A 26,493-nucleotide genomic window follows, 5' to 3' on the forward strand; every position below is an offset into this window, starting at 1 on the left:
CAAGTGAAGAAAAAGCAGCAACAAGCAAGGACCCTCCCCATTGTCTATTTAACATGGTTCAAAGAAGCCAAGAGTGTGAAATGTTGTAGTCACAGCCAAAGGTCAAAATTCTCTCCACTGCCCCAAAAGTGGAGACCTGACCTCCACAGTCACCGGACCTGAACCCAATCGAGATGGTGAGCTGGACCGCAGAGTGAAGGCAAAGGGGCCAACAAGTGCTAAACACCTCTATTTTGTTAAGTACATAACTCCACATGTGTTCATTCATAGTTTTGATGCCATCAGTGAGAATCTACCAACGTAAATGGCCAATAAAATAAAGAAAACACATTGAATGAGAAGGTTTGTCCAAACTTTTGGCCTGTACTGCTAACTATACAACTTTGTGTGTTTTATACATCAGTTTAGTTCTATAAAGTACAACTAGCTACATAATAAGTATGTGTTTTGGATCTTGGGGTTTGTGTATCGCTGTAGCATATTCTTTTGTTTAAAGTGAAGTCCTGATGGCTTAAAATCTTGCACATACATCTTAAACACACACACACAAACACACACACACTCTAACACACTCATACACCCTCCCCAACAGCCTTCTGTTTCCCAGTCCTTGGAGGCTTTACTCCGGAACTGACAGAGGAAGAACCTTAATGGTTACCAAACTTTCTGGGTACGGCCAGCGCGGTGCAGGGCTAAACATGTTTAGAGCAGACAACATCAGCAATCACCACTTGACCCCTCAGCAGAGGAAGGGGTCACATACCATTTCTCCCTTTCTTCCAGCTGGAGAAAGAAAACTTTTACCAGATAATATAATCAAGTAAAAGCACCGGCCTGTCGTGGAGGGACGGCGAACATGCCCGATTCCAGATGTTCGACATGAGCGGGGCAGAAACGCGGAGCTGCGGATTCCACCAGGGAGTTCTCAAGGTACATACACACACTGCTTTAAGCACTTGAACTCCAATACCCTGCAGCTGCCAAACTATTAAGGAAAAGAGGAAAAAGGCCGGAAATGGGAAGAAAAATGCAAAACACAAAATCGCTGCTGCCCGGCGTCCCCGCATGCGACGTGTGAACGAGCAGCTGGAAGTGGAACAGAAACGTTCCCACCAACCCCACCCCTCCCTCCCAGCTCCTTCCGCCGTTACAGTAAGTGACCCAACACCTCAGAGCCTCCTGGGACTGTTTACTACAAATGAGTCAGAAATGTGAGAGAGCCCCGCCCCGCCCCGGGCCCGGCCAGGCCATTTCCCTGAACTGACCGCCGCGCACGGCAGGGAGGGACGCTAAATCACGCGCAACCGCACAACGCAGGGCGACCGCGGGACACAAACAGCGCGCACAACGGACGCATTCACGTCCGGGCACAAGCGGCGCTTTGTTCGGCGCGGGGCCGGTGTAATCTGGGGAGCCCAGGTTGGACCCCGCGTTGGTTTTTCTGGCAGCCTTATTAAACGCTTTAACGGTCAAACGTCTCAGACGTCCACCTCTGCTCGGCCCGCAGACGAGAGGTCTGTGCGGCAGTAACGGCACATGCCTGAGTTTATTGTGCGAGCAAGGCTGAGGAAATAAATAAATACATAAGAAATAGCTTTTTTTTTTTTTTAGTACTATCCTTCAGGGACAGGGCCTGGCTTGAGTCTGGGCCTTGGGTGGGAAAGTGACTCTGGGTTAATCCCCCCCGAATCTAAATCCAGCCTCGCAGCCCTGCAACTCCGCCCCCCTCCCACCCGAACGTCTCGTCGGCTGGGAAGGTGGAAAAACTTCAAAATGCCTCCGCGGGCCCGGCTTCACGAAGCGGCTCTCAGGTTTCCTAGCAGACCACATTAAAATGCCAGAGGGTTAAAAGTGAGTCGATTTTCGCCAGAGACGCCAAAATAAAAGAATTAGCGGTGTGCTGTGTTTACATCTGTGGGAGTTGTGCATAATAGGCATTACGCCGGCAAGGGGGAACTGCTGTTTATAGTGCTGGGAGCGCTGCTCCAGTCTCGGTGCCAGAAGGGAAGCAGTGACATAGCAACCGAGCGCAGAAGAAAGGTGGTTAATGAGGGGAAAGCGGAGCAGAGATCTGCAGCGCGTTACAGGTAATGAGAACAAAGGGGAAAAAAAACGCCACACAAACATTCTCATGGACGCGATTTTCAACGTATCCTTGGGTCTCCCCGTATAAATTAGCCGCTAGGAGGGGACCGTTTAGTCTCCATAAGTGGCAAATTGCGTCCCGACTTCCCCGGTCTGGGCATTTCTGTGTAAATGCGCTTCTGACGCATGGGATGCCGTGATAGTGGAATTATGGGTAATGTCCACTCTCTGGGGGGCCCGAGACGAGTGAGCTCCATCTACATCGTGAGCTTTTAAGCAAAGTCGTGCACACCGGAACACACACACATGTGGCACTGATTTATTCATTAGCGGTGCTGCTTCGTAGGGATGTTGTTTGCACGTATTGCAATTTGCATCAAAGCTCTCAGTTTCCTTGAGTTCGTTAGAGGTTCTAAATAGATGTTCCACCGTGGCTTAATTTAACCACCTTGAATGAAAGGCGACGGAGGAAAAAAAAAGCGGTCGGCTTCATATCTCTGTCCTGCAGGCCAAATACGGGGTCTTAATTATCCGCAGCTAGTCGGCAATTGATCTGCTCAGCATGTGTTTATCACCTTGGGTCTTTAACCGCCACTAATTTGCCGGATTATGAGCTGACCGCTCATCTCTGCCTGGTTTGGGGCGACACAGGCGGCGAGAACGTCCTGGTGCCAGGGGCCCTGAGGGACCCGGGGCCTGTTATCAACTCGCGAGGCACAGCGCCCTCGTTACAGCCAGACCCCAATTACAGTACGGGGGTGGGCGTGTGTGGAAATGCCAAGCTTTTTGCTGCCCAGCTGCCACAAACAGCACCTAGCCCGGTCGCTTCGTGTCTCGGACTCTTTTCTTGCTCTTCGTTCCAAAGTCGGTGGGCGTGGAGGTGCTGAGTAATTGCATTAAGTCTATCTGGACCACCAACCCCACCCCCAGCCCGAATGGCCCCGGACCTGGCCCACAACTCAGGCCGGGGCGCACTTAAAAGGCATTGTTTGAAAAGGGGGTGCTGTACACAGGCCAGAGCTGGTGTTGACTGCTGAGCTATTCCCTAAGGCAAGACAGGGAGAGAACAAGCCAAGGGGAAATAAAGACGAGGCGCTCTACCTTACGAGGAGTCCAGAAATAAACCCCCACCCCCCCAACCCTGATACTCCCTTTCCTGGCTGTGCTGTAATTAATATGACAAGTATATGCACAGCAGAATAAATGAGCTCATATGGTTGACCGCTGCCACGACACAGGCAGGAGGAAGTTCATTGGAAGCACATGTTTGCGAGGCAGAGCAGGGGGTGGGTTAGCGGCGTGCCTTTATAATGCTTCTGAATACATTTCCTCTCCCACGTGACAAACAGTCGGGGTAAAGTGGTTCCAATGCCGCGGGGTTAGCAATTCATTCCAAACACACAACACACATCTGCCCAGAGGTGGTTATGGGAATCCATCACCATGTGACCACGTGGACGGAAAGTGGGAAATGGGACATGGAGCATTTTATGCATTAAACCCACCCTAAACCATCTACCTATGCATAAAAAACATATAAATAACCAATGAAATACTAAAATCACAACATTAATTTACAGTTAATTACTACATTACATAATCCTTTTTTTTTGTGCAAAAGGTACACAGCAACTAATTTATTGCCCATGTAAATCTTGTCTCTTTATTAGAACTTGTCTCAATAAATTTCAACAATCAAAAGTCAAATTTATTGTGCGTGTGAACATATTTGGGTAATAAATAAACTCAATATCAAAGAAAAAATATATATGTATATACATGTGCTGGTGTGTATCCATTACTCGACTGTCAACAGAAAAGACTGACGGTTACTAATGAGAGCCTTTTTTTTCTCATATTCTCACACGAAATGCCAGCACTTTGAACTGTGAGCACAGCCTGGGTTACTTAATACAGTCTGGAAGTGATGTTTTCCAGCTCCCCACTCGGACAATAAGGTATAAATTATGCTGATAAGATCTTGGGGAGGAAAAAAACTTCAAATCAGGCAAAGGTTTTCACATCTGGTCCTGTGCTCTTGTCGTCAAATTAATGGATTCTACTTAAGCCGTGTGCACGGAGAATATGATAACTTGTGCTTCCTGCGATGCTGATAACATTCCCCAGAGCCCGAGAAAGAGGGGCTTGAATCCCATCCCTTTCATGTGCAAACTTCAGTCGACAGCAGAGAGCAAAACTTTACACACACAGGGCGCACAAACACACAAACACATGCAGAGTGAGGAAGAACCGAGATTCGAGGGAGGAGCAACAGCGAACAAAGTGAGAGGGAACAGCGAAAAAAAAAACACAGAACAAAGAAAACGCTCACTCCCAGACAACTGTCAAGACATTTCTGGTCACACAAACAGAGACATCCAGCAAAAGCAGCACGTATCACCACGCGCCGGCACTGCCAACAGGCCTCATAACTCAAAAAGTGCGAGGTGCGCACATTCTGCCTGCGCTTTTCTTTTCTCTGTTGATGATGATGTTGAGCACAATCTAGAGGAAGTGCTGGTTTGACTTGGAATGAATTTGTCACATCAGGCATAAAAAAACAACAAAAAACAAATCATGCAACACTCATATGACTTATTGAAGCGACGTGAAAGTGAAAGTGATTGTCATTGTGAAACACTGCAGCACAGCACACGGTGACACAACGAAATGTGTCCTCCGTATTTAACCGTCACCCTTGGTGAGCCGTGTGCAACCATGACAGGCGCCCGGGCAGCAGTGTGTGGGGACGGTGCTTTGCTTAGTGGCACCTCAGTAGCACCTTGCCAGATCGGGATTCGAACTAGCAACCTTCCGATTGCGGGGCCGCTTCCTTACCCACTACTTTATCATTAAAATAATTTTACAACATACAATTTGTGCCTTACCTGAAAACAAACATTTTTAAAAGATTTTTTGGACATGAGGATATGTATTACATAATATTGTCAATTCAATACATACTGGCCTGCTCCTCTTTATAAAGGGCGACATTTTTTCCCTTTAAACAGACTGTGTTAAACCATATCTCGTTTTCTGGAGGAACAGACTAGTTTTTGGTTTGGTTGGTGATGGATGTAGTTATTTTTTTAACCCTGGGCTAGTGATGGCATCCTGACGCTGCGTAAAACCAGGGCTGTACAGACAGGAAGTCACGGCCGACTCCTGTCCAGTTCTTTTTTTTTTTTTTTTTTACACATTCCACTGCTGTTTCATAAAGTGCTCCTGTGAACGGGCGGAGAGTCGTAATTTCCAGGTGAAGAGAGAATGGCGGCGACGCTCCCTCTCCAACCCCCCGCCCTCGCTCTCCCTGCTGTCACTCGGATCCGTTCGCAGGAAGGGCCCGACGGCCAGGGTTAATCTGGCCGCTAAATGAATAAACAAAGGGTGGCTCTGTGGGCCGGTCGGCCAGGTGAGCAGATAGCAGATAGGATCTTCCGACACTGAAATTCATCTGCACAGGAAATGACCCTCAAGCACCTCCACACCTGGGGCACGATGGGCGCAACGGGGCGGGGGTGCGTAAGAGGGAAGGGCCCGGCCCTTATCTGTCCGGCGTGGTATGACCTCAGAAGCCGTCGGCCAATCAGCGGGCAGATCTGGCAGTCACTCAACAGCTCCTCATTCCATTCACAACAATGGCAACGTTGCTGTTACAGGCTGATAGGATAACAGCTACAGATTAAGACGGGGTCAGGTCATGTGACTACTATTATATTATGTCCAAAAAGAAAGGATCTTGACTGCATTTCAACATACTGCGAGTAAAAGGAAGCAAAAAAAAAAAACAGGGCCAATTCCAAACAGCTTCCCGCTTCTTTGCCTTGGGCGACGGAACAGGAGTTCATCGCGAGAGTGCTTTCTCATATTTTATACACTATTCATTTTTAAGCGCTCTGTCAGCACACAGCTCGGCACCCGGTGTAATGACTATGAAGCGGCGCATTAGGCGCCCCGCCGTAGGTGTAAAAAACACCATTGCAGCTGCCCAATCAATACATTATGGAGCGAGAGTGCGATCTGGGATCTATTTTAACACCACCAAGGTAGATAATGCCGCCCCGCCCGGAGACGCTGCCAGGACACATTAGCGTCAGCGGCGTCAGGCTGGGGAACACGAGGCATATGCTGCGCTCCACTTTCCGCCTCTCCAAACTTTACTTTCCCGGTTTTAATTGAGCCCCACCTTGCCATCAGCTCCGGGACGCTCCAAAGTGTTGTGGTGCCCGGGTGGAGACTCGCAGTGTGCATCAGCACGCGCCCGCACTCTCTCCCTAAATGCCCGTTCGGGCGGAGCTGCAATTAAATATTGCCGTCGCGAGGAAAATTGGCATTCGTCGTCCACAAGAATATCTGCAAAACTTGTTTTGATCGAAATACACTGGTGTGATGTTTAGCAATTATTAAATTATTATTCAAAACAGCACAATAAATACTTATATATAACTAATTATATAGTGAAACTAATATTAATATTAATATTATACACATTTATTTTATCTTGCTGATCGGAAAACATGCTTGCAGAATGTTCTGTCTTTAGTTCATATTTAATACATATTTTATACTGTTAAGCATATACTGAAGAACAGACAGAACAGATTGTGAGGTGAAAAACACCGGCTCTTTGAGCAACAGAGGTGACGTGTTAGTGTGACCAGAGGGCTGGTGCCCGAAACGTGGTGCCACCCCGGCGAGGCGCAGGGTTTCTGCCAGGGGTGTGGTGAGGATCCGGGTCACGCTGGACGTAAAGGGCGACGCTGGCGCCCTGCTCGAACACTCCGGGACTCTGGGAGTCAGTACAACGTGGCGTAACGATGCCAGCGCATGTCCATTCAGTCACAGGAACGCGACAGGCACCGCCTGCCAGAGCAGATGGGACCCCTGACACGTGTGCCCACCCCAACAAGCACACACGGTGTTAACTATTCCTAACGCCACGTGCATGGACGTTACAGGTCCGACTGGCAAACGAGATGATCTTCAGACACGGAGTGCCTGCGCGTGCTTTTAAAAGGTCGACGTGCTCTGCTGATACCATCGGGCCACAGGAGGCGCGCATCGGGACAGCCGAGACACACACGCTGGCTTGTGCTGAGATACTGGAGGGGGTGTGAGTGTGTTCGTGAGTGCGTGTGTGAAAGCGGAGCGGTCGGAGAGGGCTGGGAGTAGGGGGGAAACGCGCAGCAGATGCCTGACACATTGCTGTCCGTTCAGTCGCTCTAAAGAGCAGCTGCTCTGAGTACCCTGCCTCCAGCGCTGCACAGTCAAGGCCACACACACACACACACACGACTCACACAAAGAACCCTACACACACACAAGTGCACAAACGCACACTGCACACGCTCCCATATGTGCACATACACACACACCCAAAAAGGGGGCAGTGATCTCAGACTTCCTCTCCTGGATGGATCTACGCCACACACCATCGTCCATAAACCCTCCATGTGTTCAAGCCATTTCACTCTCCTTCAAGAGAGAACAGGGGAAAAGGAATAAATCTGGACGGGCGCCCAAACGTGCTGAACACGTTTTTACTGTCATCTGGGGGTGAGGGGAGGAAGGGAGCGGAGAAGCGTGACCCTCAGACAGACAATAGGAACGGCGTCTTCTTTTACCCGGCAGATCATAAGCGTCTATCTGCACGGTTCTGACTAAGTGGCACCTTTCACATTGCGCCGGGGACTTCCAGGTCAGCGGCAGAAGAAAGGACCCACTGACAAACCCGCTGTTTTGGAGGGGGGTGTAGGTGGGACAGAAGCAGGTGGCGGGGTCCAATTGTTGGGGATGGATGAGAGGAGCAGGGCTGAGCGGGTCACGAGAATGGGACTGGTGTCTGATTGTGTCCACCCCCACCACCCCCTCCCATTGTGGCGGCGGCGGTGGGATGGATCATGTGCCTCGGGCTCCGCCCATTTCGGCCCTCTGATCCTGGGGGCCCTGAATGAGAGCAGTATCTCAACACAAGCCGCCTTTATGCCCGAGCCAGGTAATTACAGGCCACAGGTCAGGATCCATTACTGGCGACTCTGCCAAGGCCCAGGTGCCCATCCCTGCGAGCAATCGGCCACGCTATGAGAGGAAGCAGGGGGTCGCTCAGGCCGAACCGTACCTGTGGCCTGGAGGGGGACGTGGCACAGAGGTGGCTTTGTCGCACAAACACTCACAATACCTGACTGAGGGATGGCCGCCGAACGGGAGATCGGACGTACCGCCACGCTAGGGCTGTGATCAATATCACTCAGTGGTGGCTGGCGGTGTGATAATGGGTGAGGGCCTTCGCCGTGGTAATGGTCTCTCAAGCACCCGGAGACGCCAGAACCCAATTTGGCTTCTTGTGTTTTAATGCACGCGGTAAATGCAGCCCTTACATTAACTCACTACACTGTACACACACACACACACACACACAGAGCTATCACTTTTGTCCCATACAGGTCCCGCCAGGAAACTCATAACAAGCCATGTCTGTCCCAGATCAGGAGATTTTGCTGATAACTTCAGTCACCACACTGAAACACGCACCGCTGCGAAGGAAAGTGTCTCCACTACACGAATGAAGCGGCGTTTTCCTCCACCGAGTCATAACAAAATTATGAAATATAAAAAAAGGAAAAAACCTTCCTGCCCTACAAAACGCTGTGTAGTCTACAGCGCCAAGAGTGACGCTCCCGAAGCAGATAGGGAGTATCGATACTGGCGACGCAGCGTTGGATTGATTTTTTTTTTTCTTTTCGGTAAGCCGATACTCCTGGTCTCACTTTCTCCAAACACAGTAGATGTGCTGCGTCAACTGGACGGCGAGGCTTTTCAGGGGAGGGCAGCTTCGGTGGTCCGTGTGCATCCGGTCGGCTTAAGCAGACGTGGGACGGGACCCGGGGGACATCGGCTAAGTGCAGTGCATCACACACACTCAAGTACTGATGTCAGCTGGGTTATTGACACCTCCTTATTAAAGCTTAACAAACACTATGATCCATACACACTTCAGATAGAGATAGAGAACCTTCACTCAGAAGGTTCTGGAGCCTTCTGCAGAACAGAGGAATATGGTATGGCTTATTGCTATGCACCGCACCACACGCCTGCTTCTGAGGGTAAGACAAAGTGATGCATGGAGATAAGAGGAGGCGCCACGCTGGTTGTGGCCCTGAGTGCTGAGCAATCACACACACTGATGATAAGGATCGGCTCATAAAAGCCTGCAGTGGCTCCTGCAAGCCTCCTCCAGATGACAGGCGGGGTGGGGGAGGAGGCGTAGGGCAGTTAAGTGGCTGTTCTAATTAAAATATATAAGAGTTATAATAAAACACAATAATAAAGGCATAAATATGCACGAAGCAACCATTTCCTGAAAAGAAAAAGGCATCAGGTGTGTCTAAAGGGACAATATTTTATTCTACGCTCTATTTCAAAATGCCTGACGTGCACAACCAGCTCAAGCACGAAGAATCGCAAAACCTGGTGTGACATATAAAGACAAGTGTATTGTGGAAATTGTGCAGCGTTGGGAATAAAACATTTTTTGTCGTTGCTTTTTGCTGCATGGGGTTGGCATATTGACCAGACAGCGGCGATGCAAATGCCACATCGGATTATTTTCTCCTTCGGTCAGCAGTACACCTGAAGTGTCCCCGCAGCATCTTACTGACAGATCCGGGCTCAGTAGTGGCTCGGCGAGTTTTACTTCTGAAATGCATGATCTCAGCTGATTGGATTATCTTAGCATAATAACTGGGTGAAGAAGAAAAAAAAATGGTGAACTGAAAGCACACTCTATCAAAATCCCTTTGAAACGAGATCAATTTAATCCGTCCAGCTCCAACAGCGCTCTAGTTATCCAGTCACATTTGGCTTGCGATGGCCACTTTTGGAGTGAGAACAGCAAATAAGGTACAATCATGTCTACAATGGCTATATGCTGTCATTCGCTTCCACTTCTGACAATTGGATTAATTTTACACGTTCCCTCTGAAGGCAACCAAGTCAACAGTGCAAACAGGGCTTGTTTCCCATGCTCTGGTGTTCGTTTGTGAGCAGACCAGTTAGCCCCGGTTTCTTACCTGAGCCGGCGTCAATCACAGTGGACTGGCCTCGGCGGTCGGTGACAAGCTGAGAGGAGCCAGGCATGCTGACCGGCTCAGAGCGCACTGGCTGGATTCTGACAGAAAGGGAAAAGATGGACGCATTACAATACTGTCAGGAACCTACAGAGGGAAACTCAGTTGAACAATGTTCACCAATGCGGAGACTAATACAGACATTAATGCACTTTAATGGATGGCAAGTTATTAAAAAATGTGCCAAAACAATTCATGAATTTGCTATTATTATATTTTTGCTAATTCTGTAGGATTCCGGGGAATGTGGAGGGGGGCGTGGCCCACCTGAGGCTGTGCAGGTCCAGGTCGTCTGTGTCAAAGTCCAGCAGGGGCTGCTGGGTATCGCTTGGGCCCTGACTCTGCAGCACTGAGGAGCTGGAGGAGATGACTGTGGTCTGGCCTGACGGGTGGATGGTCTTAAACTGGAACTGAGGACCCATCCACAAACGCCTGTGAGGGCCAGTGTGGGTCACAATCTCCACCTAAGAACCACAATCACAGGCTTGGTCCAACAACGACAGGTGATTCTACAACATTCTGCTGTTTCTAAGTCATGTAGAATGCATGTGAAAGTTTCTCAGGTAGAATAGCAAGCAAAGTTCATTTATAAAGCACCTTTCAAAGACAGTAAGTCACAAGACGCTGTACAACAACCATAGGGGCAGTGGTTGCCTAGCGTTTCAGGAGGCGGCCCCGTAATCAGAAGGTTGCCGGTTCAAATCCCGGTCCGCCAAGGTGCCACTGACCAAAGTACCGTCCCCACACACTGATCCCCGGGCGCCTGTCATGGCTGCCCAGTGGACACATTTTGTTGTGTGCACCGTGTGCGGTGCTGCAGTGTATTATAATGACAATCACTTCATTTTTACTGTAACAATGGAAAGCATGTGTTTCAGTAATCTTTATGCTACAGCTCAAAAATATCGGTCAGCACAGAGTGCCTCATAACACCACGGTGTTAAATTGATCATTTATCGCCTTATCCAAAACAGCTTACAATCAGAAATTACAGAGACAGTCCCCCTGGAGACACTCAGGGTTAAGTATCTAGGGGTAAGTGGGGTTTGAACCTGTGACTTTGTGTCTTCCGGTTCATAACAGAGTGCCAAACCCACTAGTCTACAACCGCCCTACAAATACCCAGATATACACCCTAGTATTCCTATGAACAGGCACAGCAAAATGTTTAGACCAATTAATTAGATTTGAATACGCGACACACACAACTGCACTACACTCACACTAAGTACTGTCTCGTTGCTCTCAAAAGTCGCGAATGGAAAAAGCTTAGGATGGGGGCAAAAAAAAAAAAGGCCCAGTCCCGATAGCCCAGGATTACATGAGGAGACGAGCGTCACGGTTCTGAGAAACACTACAGGCTCCATTAGGCAGATGGACCCCCTCACACTCTCTCTCTCTCTCCCCAGCGGGCCGAATTAATGCGGCGCAGAAACGAAGTTCGGACATTAATATTAGGCGGCTGAGCAGAGAGTGAAAATGTCAGGAGAGGGGACGGGGGGGGAGGGGCATGTCCATCCTTTCGAGTCTTTTAGTGGCAACTTGCCTCGACGGGCCGAAAAGCAGGGCACCGGTTTAGGACTTCTCGTGCGCCTGTGATACGATGCATGTTTGTGCACATCTGTGCAAATTAGGCCAGAGAGGGGAAAAGGACAGCGGAGGATGGCTGCCTGGTTTTCCTTTTTTTTCCTCTCCCCCTCAGTTAACACCATCAGTGTCACACGGCCCTGAGATAAGCAGATGCCGTGGTGGTTTTTTTCGCCAGGGCTCCAGCCAGATGTTACCCTCCGCCTCCCTCCCCGGCCCTCCTGTCATGTTGCTCAGTGACATATTGAGCCCCGTTCACACTGACAGCACTCATTACCGTCGCCGACTCGCCACAGAGCCAATGAGGGCCGGCGCTTTTCACGCAACGCCTGCCACTGTTGACATTACAACTTAAGGATGTGATGTCTAATCTGAAGCCTGTTTATAAAGATAACGAGAGGGAGAGAACCGGTGGAACATTCCAAAAGGTTGATTCGGTGCCATGCCAGGGAGTTGACGCGTCGAGTTGAAGTGACATCCTGCTGCGTTGGACTGTGGTCACATGATCACATATGCGTAGTAACCAATGTCTAGCTGATGGATTTGACATTTTCCTTCATGGTCAGTGATGGGCTAAAGATGCTTTCCGAATAGTCTAAGCCTCTTAGGTAATGTATTGGGTATAAAAACTCTTAGATAATATCAAGTTCGATAATCTGATCTGCGTTAGGGGCCTGAATAATATTACAGCATGCAGCAAAATATCAAGCTGTTTTGCAGAGCTGACGGGACACGCTGCTGTTCTGATAGATTTTTTTGTCGTCAATAATTCAGATTAGTTAAATAGTGTGCAACCCTTAATGTAGGCCACAGCTGAAATCTGACCCTGACTATTGGTAAAAGGACACCGTGTCAAATTATACATGTAACGGATGGACCCTCGTAGATGTTAAAAGGTTGCCCTTTCAGTCCATATGGACCCTCCAATGGAGTTTTAACTATAGCGTAAACCCAGGAACAAGCCCTCCGACCAGCTCTTGGGGTGATGCAGATCCCGAGGACACGTTTCAGATTGTACGGGACCACCCATTCGGCTGTAACCACAACCGCCACAGACTAAGTGGTCCGAATATTGCTTCATGAATTATGCACAGAAACAAATTATTGATGACAAAAAAAAAAGTGTACCCGCAGGTGCCAGGCTAAAGGAGAAGAGTGGACGGCAGTCGGGCTCACCTGTGACAGCCATTCCTCGTCGTCCTGCCCGCTGTGGTCGGACGCCAGGCTGTCGTACGACTCGTGTCGAGTGATGGGGCCTGGACTTCCAGGGGGAACCACTGCACCAGGAGGTGGGAGACAGCATTAGGGGGGGATGAGAGCAGAGACTGAGACGGCATTACACCATGTGTATGTCTGTGTGTATGTGTGTGGAACTGCAAAGCCCACAGACAGATGGAACGCATGCAGGCGCCAAGACCGAAGACTAATGTGCAGAAGCGGCCGTTTCTTTTCCCACCTCGGGGCGAAGACAGCTCTTTGTTGCACGCATATTTAATAAAGGAGGGATAATACAGTTGTCAGCCTTTTTTCATGTCCCACAGAAAGCAGGACTAGTTACACCACAGAGGAAGAGGCTGCTACACTATCACGGTAACCACAAGCAGTGGTTGGATGCATGCAGAGCCATCAGACAGACCAGCACGGCAAATGGAGTCTCCGAGCCCAACACTTTGATACATGCCGCTGTCCAGTAATGGATAAGAACAAAGTCGGCCTGTGTTACTTATTAAACACCCACACATCCATGCACCCGCCCACGCTAGCCCCCTGACCCTGGGGGGCAATAGCTGTTCACTAATTAATTATTAAAGCTGGGGAACAGTTGTTGGCTCTGTGGCTCGTGTTTCAGAGGGCCCTGGAGGAGGAAGGCTCCAGTTTGGTGGGCCAGTGGTCATCCCAAGGGCCCAAAAAGGCTAAAATGGGTCACGTGGTCGGCCCTTCGATGTCTCAGAGACATCCGGTCACCTAGTGTAACCCTGGCGAACAGGCGCTAACATTACATTTCATTTACATTTACAGCATTTATCAGATGCCCTTATCCAGAGCAACTTACAATCAGTAGTTACAGGGACAGTCTCCCTGGAGCAACTTAGGGTTAAGTGTCTTGATCAGGGACACAATGGTAGTAAGTGGGATTCGAACCGGGTCTTCTGGTTCATAGGCGAGTGTGTTACCCACTAGGCTACTACCCCCCATACGGGAGCTAAGTATCAGGAGCTAAATTATGGGCTCCTGAGTAAAACATACAATCTGAAATCTCAAAGTCGTCTCACTACTCCGCTAAACGAGGGCCATTAAATGAAACGCATTGAAACGCAGTGCACAAAGACACGATTAATTGCAACGCTTAGAAGAACGGATGTTGGTTTTGTTGATGGTTGACGAAACAGCGCTCAACAACCGCACTTTAATGTGGACTTTTTACGTACCATTATGAGGCGAGCTGCGCAGCTGTTGCCTGGCATGTGCCTGCAGTGGATTGTGGGTGGAGTGGGCTTTGCTTGAGTGATTTGAGTGACCAGTTTGCCCTGGACAGCAGCAGGTAATGAAGGAAGAACAAAGGAGGCCAGGTATTGATTAAGTGACCCTGGGGCTGGTCTGGGGGGAGATCATGTAAAAGATAAGGCCAATGATCTTATCTGTGTTGTCTGGACACTTAAGGGTCTCCCTCGTTCACTGTCTCTGTCTCCGTTAAGTTGAAGCCAATGCCCCCAATTGGTTCTTGGGCCGAATCAGTGGCGCCACGGCATCTCCACGGCACGCACACACCCCCTCCTCCACCTCCCCGGGGCAATTAGCTCCGATTCAGGAGGCAGTGGCTGCAAGACTCCGGAGACTGGACATCCACAATCGCTGCATTATGACAGGTTGCTGGGGGGTGGGTAAAAAGGGTGGAGGTGGAACCACACCACTGACCAGAGCCAGACCTCCAGAGCAGGGAGGTAAATTATTCAAGGGGCCTTGTTGCTGCTCAGCAAGCTTCTGCGGCCTGGGAAAGGTGTCTGAATACACACCGGCAGACAGCTACGCAAACACTGTCTCTTTCCGGTGCAGAGAGGGAAAAAAAAAAAACCAAAATGAATAAATTGAGCTAAATTCGGAGCAGTGGCCGCGGTGACAGGAAAGGCTGGAAAATGACGGTAGTCTTTAATACTTTCCTTACACCTTTGGGTTGAAAAGTGACGCAGCGCTCAAACACCAGCTCGCACGGTCTGTCTCTGTCCCTCACCGGGTGTCTCTGCTACCGTCTGTGGCTCTGAGACAGCATTTATGGGCCCAGCACTTCCTCTTTATCAAGCCCCAATCTGTGTGTGTGTGTGTGTGCTCTTATCGCGGCCAGAAGCACAGTAATGCTGCCCCTCCTCAGTCCTGCCAGGGCCCAGGCAGATGGACAGGTGGAGATAGTGACCATGAAGTGGCGCCACCGCCTGCTTTTATCACCCGCCCCGTGGGCTCCAGCTCTCCTGACCCTGCCGTCCACATGCTGCATTTTTAATCAGACCAGGTCATCCAATATACAGCGGCGGCCCCAGTCGCATCAATCACGGCAGCATCCTGCCCACCTCCGCTCACCTCGGTCCCAGGCAGGCGGGACGCCGCTGTCCCCCACCCCTCGCCGACCACCGTGCTATCTCTCTCTCCTCTATCGCTCCCCTTCCTTCTCCCTTTTCTTCCTCTCCTCTGCAGCCAGCTTCATCTGATATTAAACGTGGGGGGAAAATGATAGCTTGATAACAGTTGTATTTGTGGCTTTGCGTCATGGAAGACTCCTCAGACCCTCAGAAAGGGAGGTGGGGAGGGATTGTAAATTGGCAGAGCGGCAATTGGAACATGAGGAAATCAAGGGTGGCACGCACCAGACAGAGCTGTCCGAGCCGAGGGCTGCATGTTGACAAGTGATTATGTTTGTATTTTCCTGACTTGGGAGCTGGGATGTTGCTACGCTTTATCGTAATGGAGTAGGATGGGGCCGACCGGGACTTCCCGTGACTTTAATTGGACAGAAATGTTAACAGCGCTGGAAAAAGGAAGGCGCTCATTATCATGCTCCCTCTGGTACATTGAGTTCACACAGAAGCGCGCCAGGAACCCTCACACCAAAGAGAGCTCATTGGGCTGACGCTGACGAGGCTATTAAAGCTAATTCTAGAAAATATTCTACCCGTTAGGCCCTGAGCGCTTGGCGAATTAGTGGGGAGGACAGAGGAGACACGGCGCCCTGCCCGCAGGCCACCGGGAGACAATTACTGATTTATGTTTACATTTATGAACACTACAGTGCTCGCTTACAGAAGATACATTAGACGCGTGGTCATCCGTGAGCCCTCTGCCCTTGGGTTGGTCTTGTAGTTTGGGCTTGCAATTGAATTAAAGAGCTAATTCGGCATCATTTTTTTCCCCAAATAAGGGCCAATCGCCAAGTGGCAAAGGCTTGAGTAGATGCAATAAAACAGGCAAGTACTAAGTGGTACAGATGTTAGCCAACACTTCAACAGATCCAGACCATACTTGTGTATATATTTTATATGTGCATAGATCCTATGTATAAATATTGTACATTTGAGCTATAATTTGCTGTCATTTATTGTTTCTTGGCTTGATCTAAGTGACATATCATTGTACTGACAATAAAGGAAACATGACTTATTACAGTCTAATTACTTAAGACTGTAGAGAGAGAAAGAGGTGTTACAGTCCTAAGAGTGAGTATTGATGTGTATGTGGGAAGGCAAAATGAAAACGATGTTGTGCATAAAATACACACACACACGCACACACTTACAGCCAGCCAGCAGGTACTGGTAGTACTGCACCAAGTCCGCTGCCAGGACCAGTGGGTGGTTGCTGTTGAAAGGTGGCTGTAGCTCATTCCACTGCGGTGTCCTACTCAAAACAAACACAAAAATCAATTTACCGAGCAGCCATCAGAAAGGCCAGAAGTAGTGCAGAGAAGAGCCTCATGCTGAGCTAAAATGGACTCAATTCCCCCAAGTATGGGCGCCCTTACACCGGCTGTGCCTTCAGTGGTCTGCATGTTGCATACGGGGCACAGTGCACTCACTGCAATACATTCTGTAGTCCCACATATTGCTGGTGCATCATTCTGATCCAATCAGCAGGAAGTGGGTGTATGCGGGAGCTCTGTGCGAGCGGTACACAGGGGGCGGGGCCTTACCGAGCCAGGTTCCAGCAGGCCCTGGGACAAGTGAAGAGTTCTAGTGGAGTGTCGTCGCTGATCTTCTGAGCTGTGCTGATTGGTCGCGGCTCCAGAACATGCTCCACCAGGTTGCCGTAACAACTCAGGATGTAGAGGGAGTCGACAACAGACTGACGGGACTGATCTAGGATTGAAACAGAGATAAAAAATACAGTGCAACGAGGACACAGAGGGCACAAAGTCTATATGAGCAAAAACAGAGCTGAAAAAACAACGTTCAAACATTTTCTAGAATAACATTAGTTTAGGAAGTAAAAAAAAGTTTTAAAAACTGATTTAATAATATAAAATAGTGTACTGCTCTGTGTGCCAGGTTGCAGTTCGACCTTTGAGCTTTATCCACAACGAGCCTCACGAGGTGAGGGCAAGCCTGTTTAGGCACAGCCTGATGGTCACTGACCTTTCTCTCTCTTCATGTTGGGGTTGGTGATGAACCAGGAGCGGGAGGAGGCAAAGACGGCCGCCACGCAGAACTCCCCACCACTGGACTTGCTGGGGGAGATCTGGGGGGGAGGCTTGGCCTTGCTGGAAGACACAAAGTGCAGCGTGAGCACGAGAGGCTGGTTCCAAAAGCTCCAGAGAGGCCAGAATGAGAACAACTGGGGAGTAGAAGAATGGGACTCAGAGCCCAGAGAAGGAAACTCAAAACCACATCACTGGAGAGACAGAGACGCAACAGGCAGTTCGGATGCATAAATTAAGACAGCGCTCACTACACAAAAACAAATGGCTTCTTTCCTGGAACCGTAATGAGACAAGAACAATATTTCATTTGAGCAAACGCAAATTCAGAAAAACGTCAAACAATATACAGCACATTTACATTTCATGCAAAATGGCCATAAACACAACACTTCCGAAAATTATTTCCCAAAACAGAAACGATTCAAATCAAAAGACAACAACAACCACTGAAAAAGCCCATAACAAAAAAAAAAGCTTACTATAAACCTAAAAGTTTGACAACTGTATAAACTAAACCTGAGAAGCTCATTATATTGGTGCAATTTAAAGAATGATATCTACATTTGGTTATTGTGCAAATAATACACAAAATCTGTTTGTTTGAAGCAATGCTCTGTACATGGATACACCTCTGGGAAGGGCACCATTACGGGGACATAGGACGAGACAGGTGCTCCATAGACCGGATTTGTTGCTGTACCAAGTTGTAAACAGCATAACACCAAACTGTATGATAATAATAAGAAGTACAGCTGGGATTGTAACCTGGCATTCAGCAGTAAAAAAGAAAAAATAAACCTAACTCATTTGTGTCATGAGGTATTAGCGGATATTAAAACGCTGTAATAATTCCAATTCCTGTTAAACGTCACCAGAAAACACACGCACCATATCTAAATATAGATAATGTACAACATGAAGAGGATACAGTGGGATTATGGTCGTAATCATATAAGATAAGACTAAAATTAAACAAAATTACATGTGGATGATCTGTGTATGCTGTACAAAAGGCAGGTTTAAGGGGCAGCTTCACGTCGTAGCCCATACAGCACATTATAATCATGACCTACAACTGATTTTGCACTTGCCCTGACACACACACACACATACACACACAAAACATTTTTCAAATGTATGAAGGTCAGAATGTCACATAATGGCTGTCATTTGCTTGTAAATCTGTCTGAAATAGATGCAGGGCAGCTGCTCCCGTTCCAGTTGAGCCGTTTAAAAGAATTTATTCTGAAGAATTTATTGGATTTTTTTCTGCACGCCAGAAGCATTTCGATGAAATTCAACACAGAAAACTGTTCTCCACTGCGATCGAGGCCCCATGTGGAACTGATCAGAGAACAGTAGCGGTGCAGTATTACTGTCCAGTTCAGAACTGATCTTGACCGTAAAAACCTGTCTTTTACGTTTCAGACATGGAAGTGGGCATGAAGGCCGAACACTGGATAGTCCATAGGGAGCTGGCGGCATTGCGGCACAGGAGAAGTGCTGTGAACTACAGTCACTTGGGAGCAAACAAAACAATTAAAAATAATGGGTTATATTCTTGGTCAGTAATGCTAGATATGAATGTTCCGGCTGAGGTCTCTGGGATTATAATGTGAAAAAATAAAAATTAAATTTGCATATACAAACACAGCACCTTTCTGCTTGAATTGTAAAAGACATACTATACAAAACAAAGGAAGATAAAAAGGAAGATAAAAATGTGTTAAATTTTTTTATTGATGAAAACTGGACAAAGAAACACCTACATACTAAATCAATAAATGGGGCTGAGGGGAACCCGAAAAAGTTCATTAGTCTTCAACACAAAGGAGAGTTTAGTGTGAACTACACTCACTCTGGGACAAACGGGAATAAAGAAAGCAGGAAAAGAAGCCAATCAAAGCTACACTTTTGGTCAGTGGCGTCCGAGCAGGAATTTCCGACTAACAGCTTGCTGGTGAGACGCTGGTCTCCGCAAGCATAAATATAAAACTGGCATTTAATGGACTGGGATTTCAGATCTTGGATATTTCCAGAGGAGTCTGGCTTGGATGAAGCCCGAGGTGGCCGGACTGTCCGGCCATTGAACTCTTGTCGGCTAATAGGTGCTGAACGTCCCAAATCCTCACTTGCACCATTCCCTTAAAACTGTCAACGAGTCGTAAATCACCCCCGAGATGAAGAGTAATGACGACTCGGGGTCGGCTGACATCTGAAGGACATTTGGTGAAAGAAGTACGGTGAATATTAGTGTCATGTGTTTATTAGTGTTGGAGAGGGGGAGCGTTAAATAACCAAATACCTCCACTGCAGTCGGCTGGGCTTGTGCGTTCTTTCAAAAGTCCCGGATGATCGCTAAGGAAATGTTGAGGCCTTCTAAAGACCAACACCAACCCTCCCTCACGATTTCACTCCCACCGAACATTGAAATACCACAGGAAGCGACTGCAGATGTAACCAATTCCTCTTCTCTTTCAACCAAAAAAAAAAAAAAAAAAGACCTACACTGGCCACCCCAGCGCTTGAGGGAAACATATGAATTTACCATTTTTATTGTGTGGCTGTCAGGTGCTGCAGAAGTCTGTAAGATCCTGAATGTGTTAACTTTCATAATATGTTGAACCTCAGAACCTGCGGTCAGTTGGTTCCAATAACTCAGGAAACACAACGTAATTCTAAAAACGTTCATTTTTGTAAGAAAATCACAGATGAAATTGTATCCCCCTTTTAGTGGGAGGGATACATGCCAGCCATAATTATCCCAGGATAGCTGTTGATCTAGGGGTAAAAATGAATACTAATTATTGGCATAATTATTAATTATGCCAATCGTACAATCAGTCAATCAATGTAAGTCTGACTTTTACACGGCAAATTAAACCAACCAGATTAACTATCAGGGCCAATGCGATGACTTTATTTTCTACAAGCACTGGGCAGCCATGCCCAAACATAGGAGAAAAGAAACAAAAAAAATAAAGTAACATATAAACCCATCTACTCATATTGAACTAAAAGGGTGGTAGTAGCCTAGTGGATAACACACTCGCCTATGAACCAGAAGACCCAGGTTCAAATCCCACTTACTACCATTGTGTCCCTGAGCAAGACACTTAACCTAAAAGTTGGAGACTGTCCCTGTAACTATTGATTGTAAGTCGCTCTGGATAAGGGCGTCTGATAAATACTGTAAATGTAATGTAAATGTATCTATTGCACTTAGAATCACAGGGTCAATGAGGCATTGCTGTTTTTGCAATTTAGCCTATTTGCATGAATTTTTCAGAACCATACTTTCATTCACAAAAAATGTATATATTGTCACGCCACCTTCTGACTGCATTTAAAAAGTTCCAATATCAGAAAAGCCTACATGATGCTGTCGCTCATTTTGGGCCATTTTAGACCCCTACACCTCACATATATCTGGGTATAACATTAGGCAATTAAGGCATCAAGCAGAAGCCCTTGACAGAACGTGTACGTAAAGCCTTGCGGGCAGCGGAAAAGTGTGCCTGAGGCTCGGCCTGGCCCGAGTCCCTGTCGCTCGGGAGCGCCACGCCAACTTTCCCCCCTCTGAGGTTTCGATGCTGATCAAATATGCTGAGCTCTTTTTAAGGAGGCTTCGGTCGACGGCGTCTGCCAATTGCCGGATCACAGTTTAGTTCACAATTTTCTGCTTCTCCGAGTAAAACAACCGCTGCCGTTTATTTGTCCGTATTTTAAAAACCAGTCTTTTCCTCTTTCGGGGGCTGCACTTGAAGTGGCTTAAAAGAGTTGAGGTTTCTCCTTCTTCCGACAGACACCGTTGAGGCGGACGAGGGCTGGAGTCATTCTGGAGACCACATGTTCAGAGGAGATTTTTCAATTAAATGAAAAAAAAAGATGGGTAAAATACAATATCAATAAATTACGAAGCACAAATACACAAAGAGGCCTGACAAAGAAGGATAGCCGGACGTTCCTAAATGGACACCAACTTTTTTCTTTTTTAAAGTCTCCCCTCAGTTCGCGTTCTCCCTCTGTTGCAGCCTTAGATTTCTCTGTTTCGCTAATTCAGTGAAAAGACTCCTCGCATGTCATTTCCACTTCTAATTTAACAAATGAGGACCCTTGCCTTGAGCTAATAGCTTTTCCTCAAGGGCATAATTCAATCTGCAACGTCCACCATCAAAGTCGCTCGCCATTAGAGCGCCAGCGAACACGAGGCGCCACGCAGGGGGAGAGACAGCCTCCATTTACATCCAGGGGGGGCCGGGCGGTAAACAAATACGGCGGCCGCTGATTTCTGCCGGGCGCTCGGCAACGAGAGTCGGCGACTCGGAGGCAAGGCCGTACGCGCCATATGGCCGGTGCATGTCGCGTCACCTCAACTTCACCTTTTATTATTTTATAGCAGCCTTTCAAAATGGCCTGATGGGGGCAGAGGCCGCTAATGGCGGTTACGCCATTAACGACAGTCGTCGCTGCCACCGCATCACAACGCTACTGAGAAAGCTGGTGCAACTACAGGTGTAACTGTACAGAGAGACGTGGGAGTTGAGCTCGCGATCGAGAGGGCCGAGTGCGTGCAAAATGGCGCTCTGAAGGCTTGATTCAAGAGCAGATCAGCTTTCAGGTGGAACGTAATGCAAACCATGTCAGGAACGTATCTGTGCACGCTGAGCTCAATGGGCAGGATGTTATTTTGGAAGGCAGCGATTTCTGATGCTAATGCTGCACCTTTGAAAAGCATACTGCTCTGACAGTGGAAGCGGGGGCAACCCTTTAATTATTATGTACAAGCTGCCCCCCCGACATGACAAAAGAGGAAACCCAAGACCTGGAGCGCTCTGCACCACGTGCAATTCATTTCAACACGAGCTTCTTGATGAGAATCGGAGGGAGAAGTCAATCCTTTGGCTCCTCAGTCCTTTATGCTTCCGTGTGTCTGTCAGAAAGGAGACCATCCTGCATCTGACTTAGCTTTGACCCCCCCCGCGCGCGCGCCACCGTCAATGTCTGCGCAGCAACGACATCGGCAAAACATTACATCAGCTCTATGCACGCTGTTGTGCTTTAGCAAAATGAATATTTATGGCTGGTGTTCCCAATAAAAAGATAACTGCATAAAAGCAAAGTCTCCTAAGACTTAACAAGCTACATATTTCTTAATAGAAGAAGTTTAACTGAGCAAAGTAAATGACATTTTCTTTATTACTTTGCAATGTAAATTCACGCTGACCTCTTATGACCTATTATACTTTTACGGAATGACACTGTCCTGTCAGATTAGAGAGTGGAGCAGATGGGGACCTACGTACAGTATTGGGTGTGTGCCATCAGGGCAGCGCTGCTGCATGTGCCGAGCTCCACATTCCCCCCTATCACACACGTCTGCATGGAAACAACTAAATGAAAGCAACATGCACCGCCGCACAAAGGGACATTATTTATTTATTTCGTTTTCTTTCCTGGGACAATATTTGTTGTCTGCATGGAGTGGCTAGAATGCAGCGTGATGGGAATAAGTCATTTTGGACAAGTGGTTGGGACACAAAGCCAAAAGACAGACAAGCGGAGGCCTGTGACGTAGGCGGATCTGTTGGGACTCGGAAAATGAAAACAATCAGGGTTCCATCTTCTTTGTATAATTTACATCCCACACACACACATGCACACACTACAGTACGAACACAGACCACAACATGAAACCAAAGCTTAAATATTAAAGTAGTTTTATTATGTTTATAGCGTATTATAGACACTGTTCATGGAAGAAATTGTATTATTCCATGGTAAATCATGAGATTACTATGATTTTTAAAATAATGCTTTATTGTTCATTTTATAACACAGGCTGCAAGCTCCTGCAGCTTTCTTTTTCCTGCCGAGTTTTCCTAACTGCATGAACACAAGAGAACATAAATCTGGAATCATGCAGCTCAAATCAAGTGTGCACTGACTAACCCAGGGACCGAAACCACCCGCAGATGACGAGTCAGATGCAAAATGTTTGCCTACTTGCTTTCCTCTTGGATGCAAAGACAAAACAAGCAAAACGCTTAAACGTGTCTGGAAATAAATGAAAGACAGTAATGAGCGCAGTCATGTGCTAAAGAGAATTTGAAGCAAAGCATGCTGGGAGTGAGCTGGGTTTGGGGGAGGAGGGGTGGGAAACTCACCATGGAGTTTTAATGGAAAAACATCCTGCCCCAAAGAGGTAGGGTCTTCATGACAGGAGAGAGATACACAGAAATAGATGGAAAAACCATTATTACCGAGTTGATCAGGCAAACATTCGGCATATTTACACGTGTTTACAGAGAGAGCAAGATGCATCAAAGGTCTGTGTGAGTGTGTGTGCAAACATAATTTAAATGTTACATACATTAAAATGGACTTTTAAGGACATATGCATACACTTGCCAGCATGACACTGAGCCAAAGTCAACATGTTCATGACGTGTGTGTGTGTGTGTGTGTGTGTGTGAGTTGAATATTTGCTAATGAGGTGTGTTCTATAGTTATTTGCATTGTCCTTGAGATATGCATAATCAGTTTATAGTAAATATGGAATTCTGTCCCTCCAAATGACAGACAAATGTAAAAAGGCTAGACATGTCTGAGCCTGAAATGTTGTCAATGGCCAGGCTGAACACTGAGAGAAAAGCTGAAAGCAGAAAAACGGTGAGTTCAAGTCACGTCTCACTTCAACCTGAGTCAAGACTTGCCACACAGGATTCCCACGGTCATAAAGACATTTTCAGCCAGTTTAATAGTCATCTACTCACTTAAACACTTACAACTCAAATGCCATAACTGACATCATTGTAAAGAACAAAGCATTTATAGGATACCGGAGGTTGAAAGAAAGCAGCAACATTTCTAGAGATTAGTAAAGTAAGAGTAAGGTTACAGTACAGCCACCCAGGATGGTTGTCCAGCCACCAAGCCATGAGACTGGACCTCAAGAGGACCTGGACCGCTGCACCCTTGAGCGGGCTACTTACAGCAAATAGCTTGGGTAAATATCCAGCTGTGTAAATGGATGAAGGCCAATGTAAAATAAATGAGGGCTGTGCACGTCCCAGTGGAGCAGGGGGCTTCTGGATTATATTTAGATAAGGCCACTGGTGGACTTCCGCTTTCTTACATCTCCAGATAGCGTAGATAGTTACAGTGGTTGGTATTAATAAAGGTCTGGATATTAACCCGCTGGATAGCTTATGGCTTTGCTTTCAGGCCTTTCGTCTCAAGCTACCTGCCACTGCTACAAATGGTATTAATTGTCTTGATACATTTACTTAATACATTTAAGTAAAAAAAAAAAGTGCATTTAGTTTAATAATTTTTGGGCTTTTCCATTTACCAACAATACACATTGCAACTCCAGCTGATTGATAAACCAATTCTCAATGCATAGATGAAAAGGTACAAAAATGTAATTAAATTTTTTGTGTACGTCTAAATTTCACTGTAAATATACATAACGGACACACAGAGACACAGATATTACTGAGAAGTGGAGATACAGATCACTTTCAGCCTTGGGGGCAGTGACCCCACTTCCACAGAATAATCTTTCACACTTTTACCTCTTAACCCGACAGCCGGACGCTGCACTTTCCAGAGCCATTAAATCGAGCTGATTTGTGCAGCAGATTCACAGTGACATTTTACATGCGAAAACCCAGGCTGAGCGCTAAAGCTCTATGTGCCTGTCGGCTTTATAAAAACCATTTCCACACTTACTGTAAGACAATGGACTCAGAGCAGTAATCTGAAAACATCTGTGGGTTCAGAGGTCAACCCTGACACAGGGACACTTCTTCCTGTATTAAGGGAAAGTGTCATAAAAAGGATTTAAAATAAAGGGCCATGATGTCAATAAATGTATTTTTTTGCTGTTGTAAATATGAATTTAGTTTATTGGTGTGACTACATTTTGTTGCCATGGCAGCAGCCAGGTGTATGAAAGAGAGATAGATTTAACGAAGATGTAAATGGGTCCGGCGAGGTTTCCATGGTGACGCCCCCCCAATCTTCCCCACTGACACCCAAGACTTGAGCGTTGCCAACGTTGCACCACAGGAAACTGGGTCATGCCCCGGTCAAGTCTTACGCTAGTTTACATTCACACACTCAAGAAGAGCGCCCAGGGTTCTCTGACTACCGCCCGGTTTTCACCATGACCCAGTCAGCAGGGCGCATCTCCAAGAAGCATGCAAAAAACACACACACATCCTAAGTCTTCTCTCTAAGCAAAACAAAGACACATGCAGTCCCCAGACACACAGATTTGCCTAAAACAACTTTGATGTGAATGGAAACCACCTTCCGCCAGGTAACTTCAATCCCAAGCAAAAGAGAGTCCCAAATACCCAAATTCAGGGCTCTTGTGAGGAAGGTGTTGTGTGTCACAGTCACCTGTCTACCTTTCAGCTCATTAAATCCTAATGAGATATAAATGTCATAGATTTAATGCGTAATGATTGCAAAACAGTGCTGTTGAAAGATTTTTCACTACATTGATATTTCCCATTATATCAAGAAATAAAAAAAATGCCTGAAAATGCACTGCACTGAAAACATCTTCACCTATATTACATAAAAATATACACAATAATAACAGATGATAACCAATAATTGCATAATAATAGCTTCCAAACTGTATATCTGTATACTTTACTGCTCTGGCTTTGTGATATAATTAGTATTCCTTCATTTACATTTGAACCTACATGTATTTAATCCAGCTGCACCTTGAGCTTCTGTATGTTGATCTGTGAAATGAATAATTGATTACTAATCTGAAGGCCTAGAGCTGCTTTCTTCCCAGAAGAAGTCACCCTGCACCCCGCATGGGGAGCTCACGCCGAGCCACTGATGTGGGTTAAGCAGCTGGTGTGTTCCACATCTGTGCTGCCAACAACGATCTGCTCGTACAGGTGTAAACACATCTGCGGATGGACGCACACTTTCTCTTCGACACATACGCACACACAAAGGCCTGCACCGCACAGACAG

General features: G+C 47.1%; 1 protein-coding gene across 2 annotated transcripts in view; it reads right to left on the reverse strand.

Annotated features, from left to right (window-relative positions):
* bcas3 (BCAS3 microtubule associated cell migration factor) overlaps positions 1–26,493 on the reverse strand; it is a 180,301-nt gene that overhangs the window by 102,217 nt on the left and 51,591 nt on the right. For both annotated transcript variants that reach the window (XM_029000655.1, XM_029000656.1), the window contains exons 17-22: positions 17,417–17,541; positions 16,975–17,140; positions 16,582–16,682; positions 12,975–13,075; positions 10,479–10,675; positions 10,155–10,252 (exon numbers count right to left, since the gene is read on the reverse strand). In XM_029000655.1, coding sequence (XP_028856488.1) covers positions 10,155–10,252; positions 10,479–10,675; positions 12,975–13,075; positions 16,582–16,682; positions 16,975–17,140; positions 17,417–17,541 — 788 coding nt within the window. The remainder of the gene's footprint in view (positions 1–10,154; positions 10,253–10,478; positions 10,676–12,974; positions 13,076–16,581; positions 16,683–16,974; positions 17,141–17,416; positions 17,542–26,493) is intronic.

Source organism: Denticeps clupeoides, chromosome 13, assembly GCF_900700375.1.
Source record: "Denticeps clupeoides chromosome 13, fDenClu1.1, whole genome shotgun sequence".
NCBI lineage: Eukaryota > Metazoa > Chordata > Actinopteri > Clupeiformes > Denticipitidae > Denticeps > Denticeps clupeoides.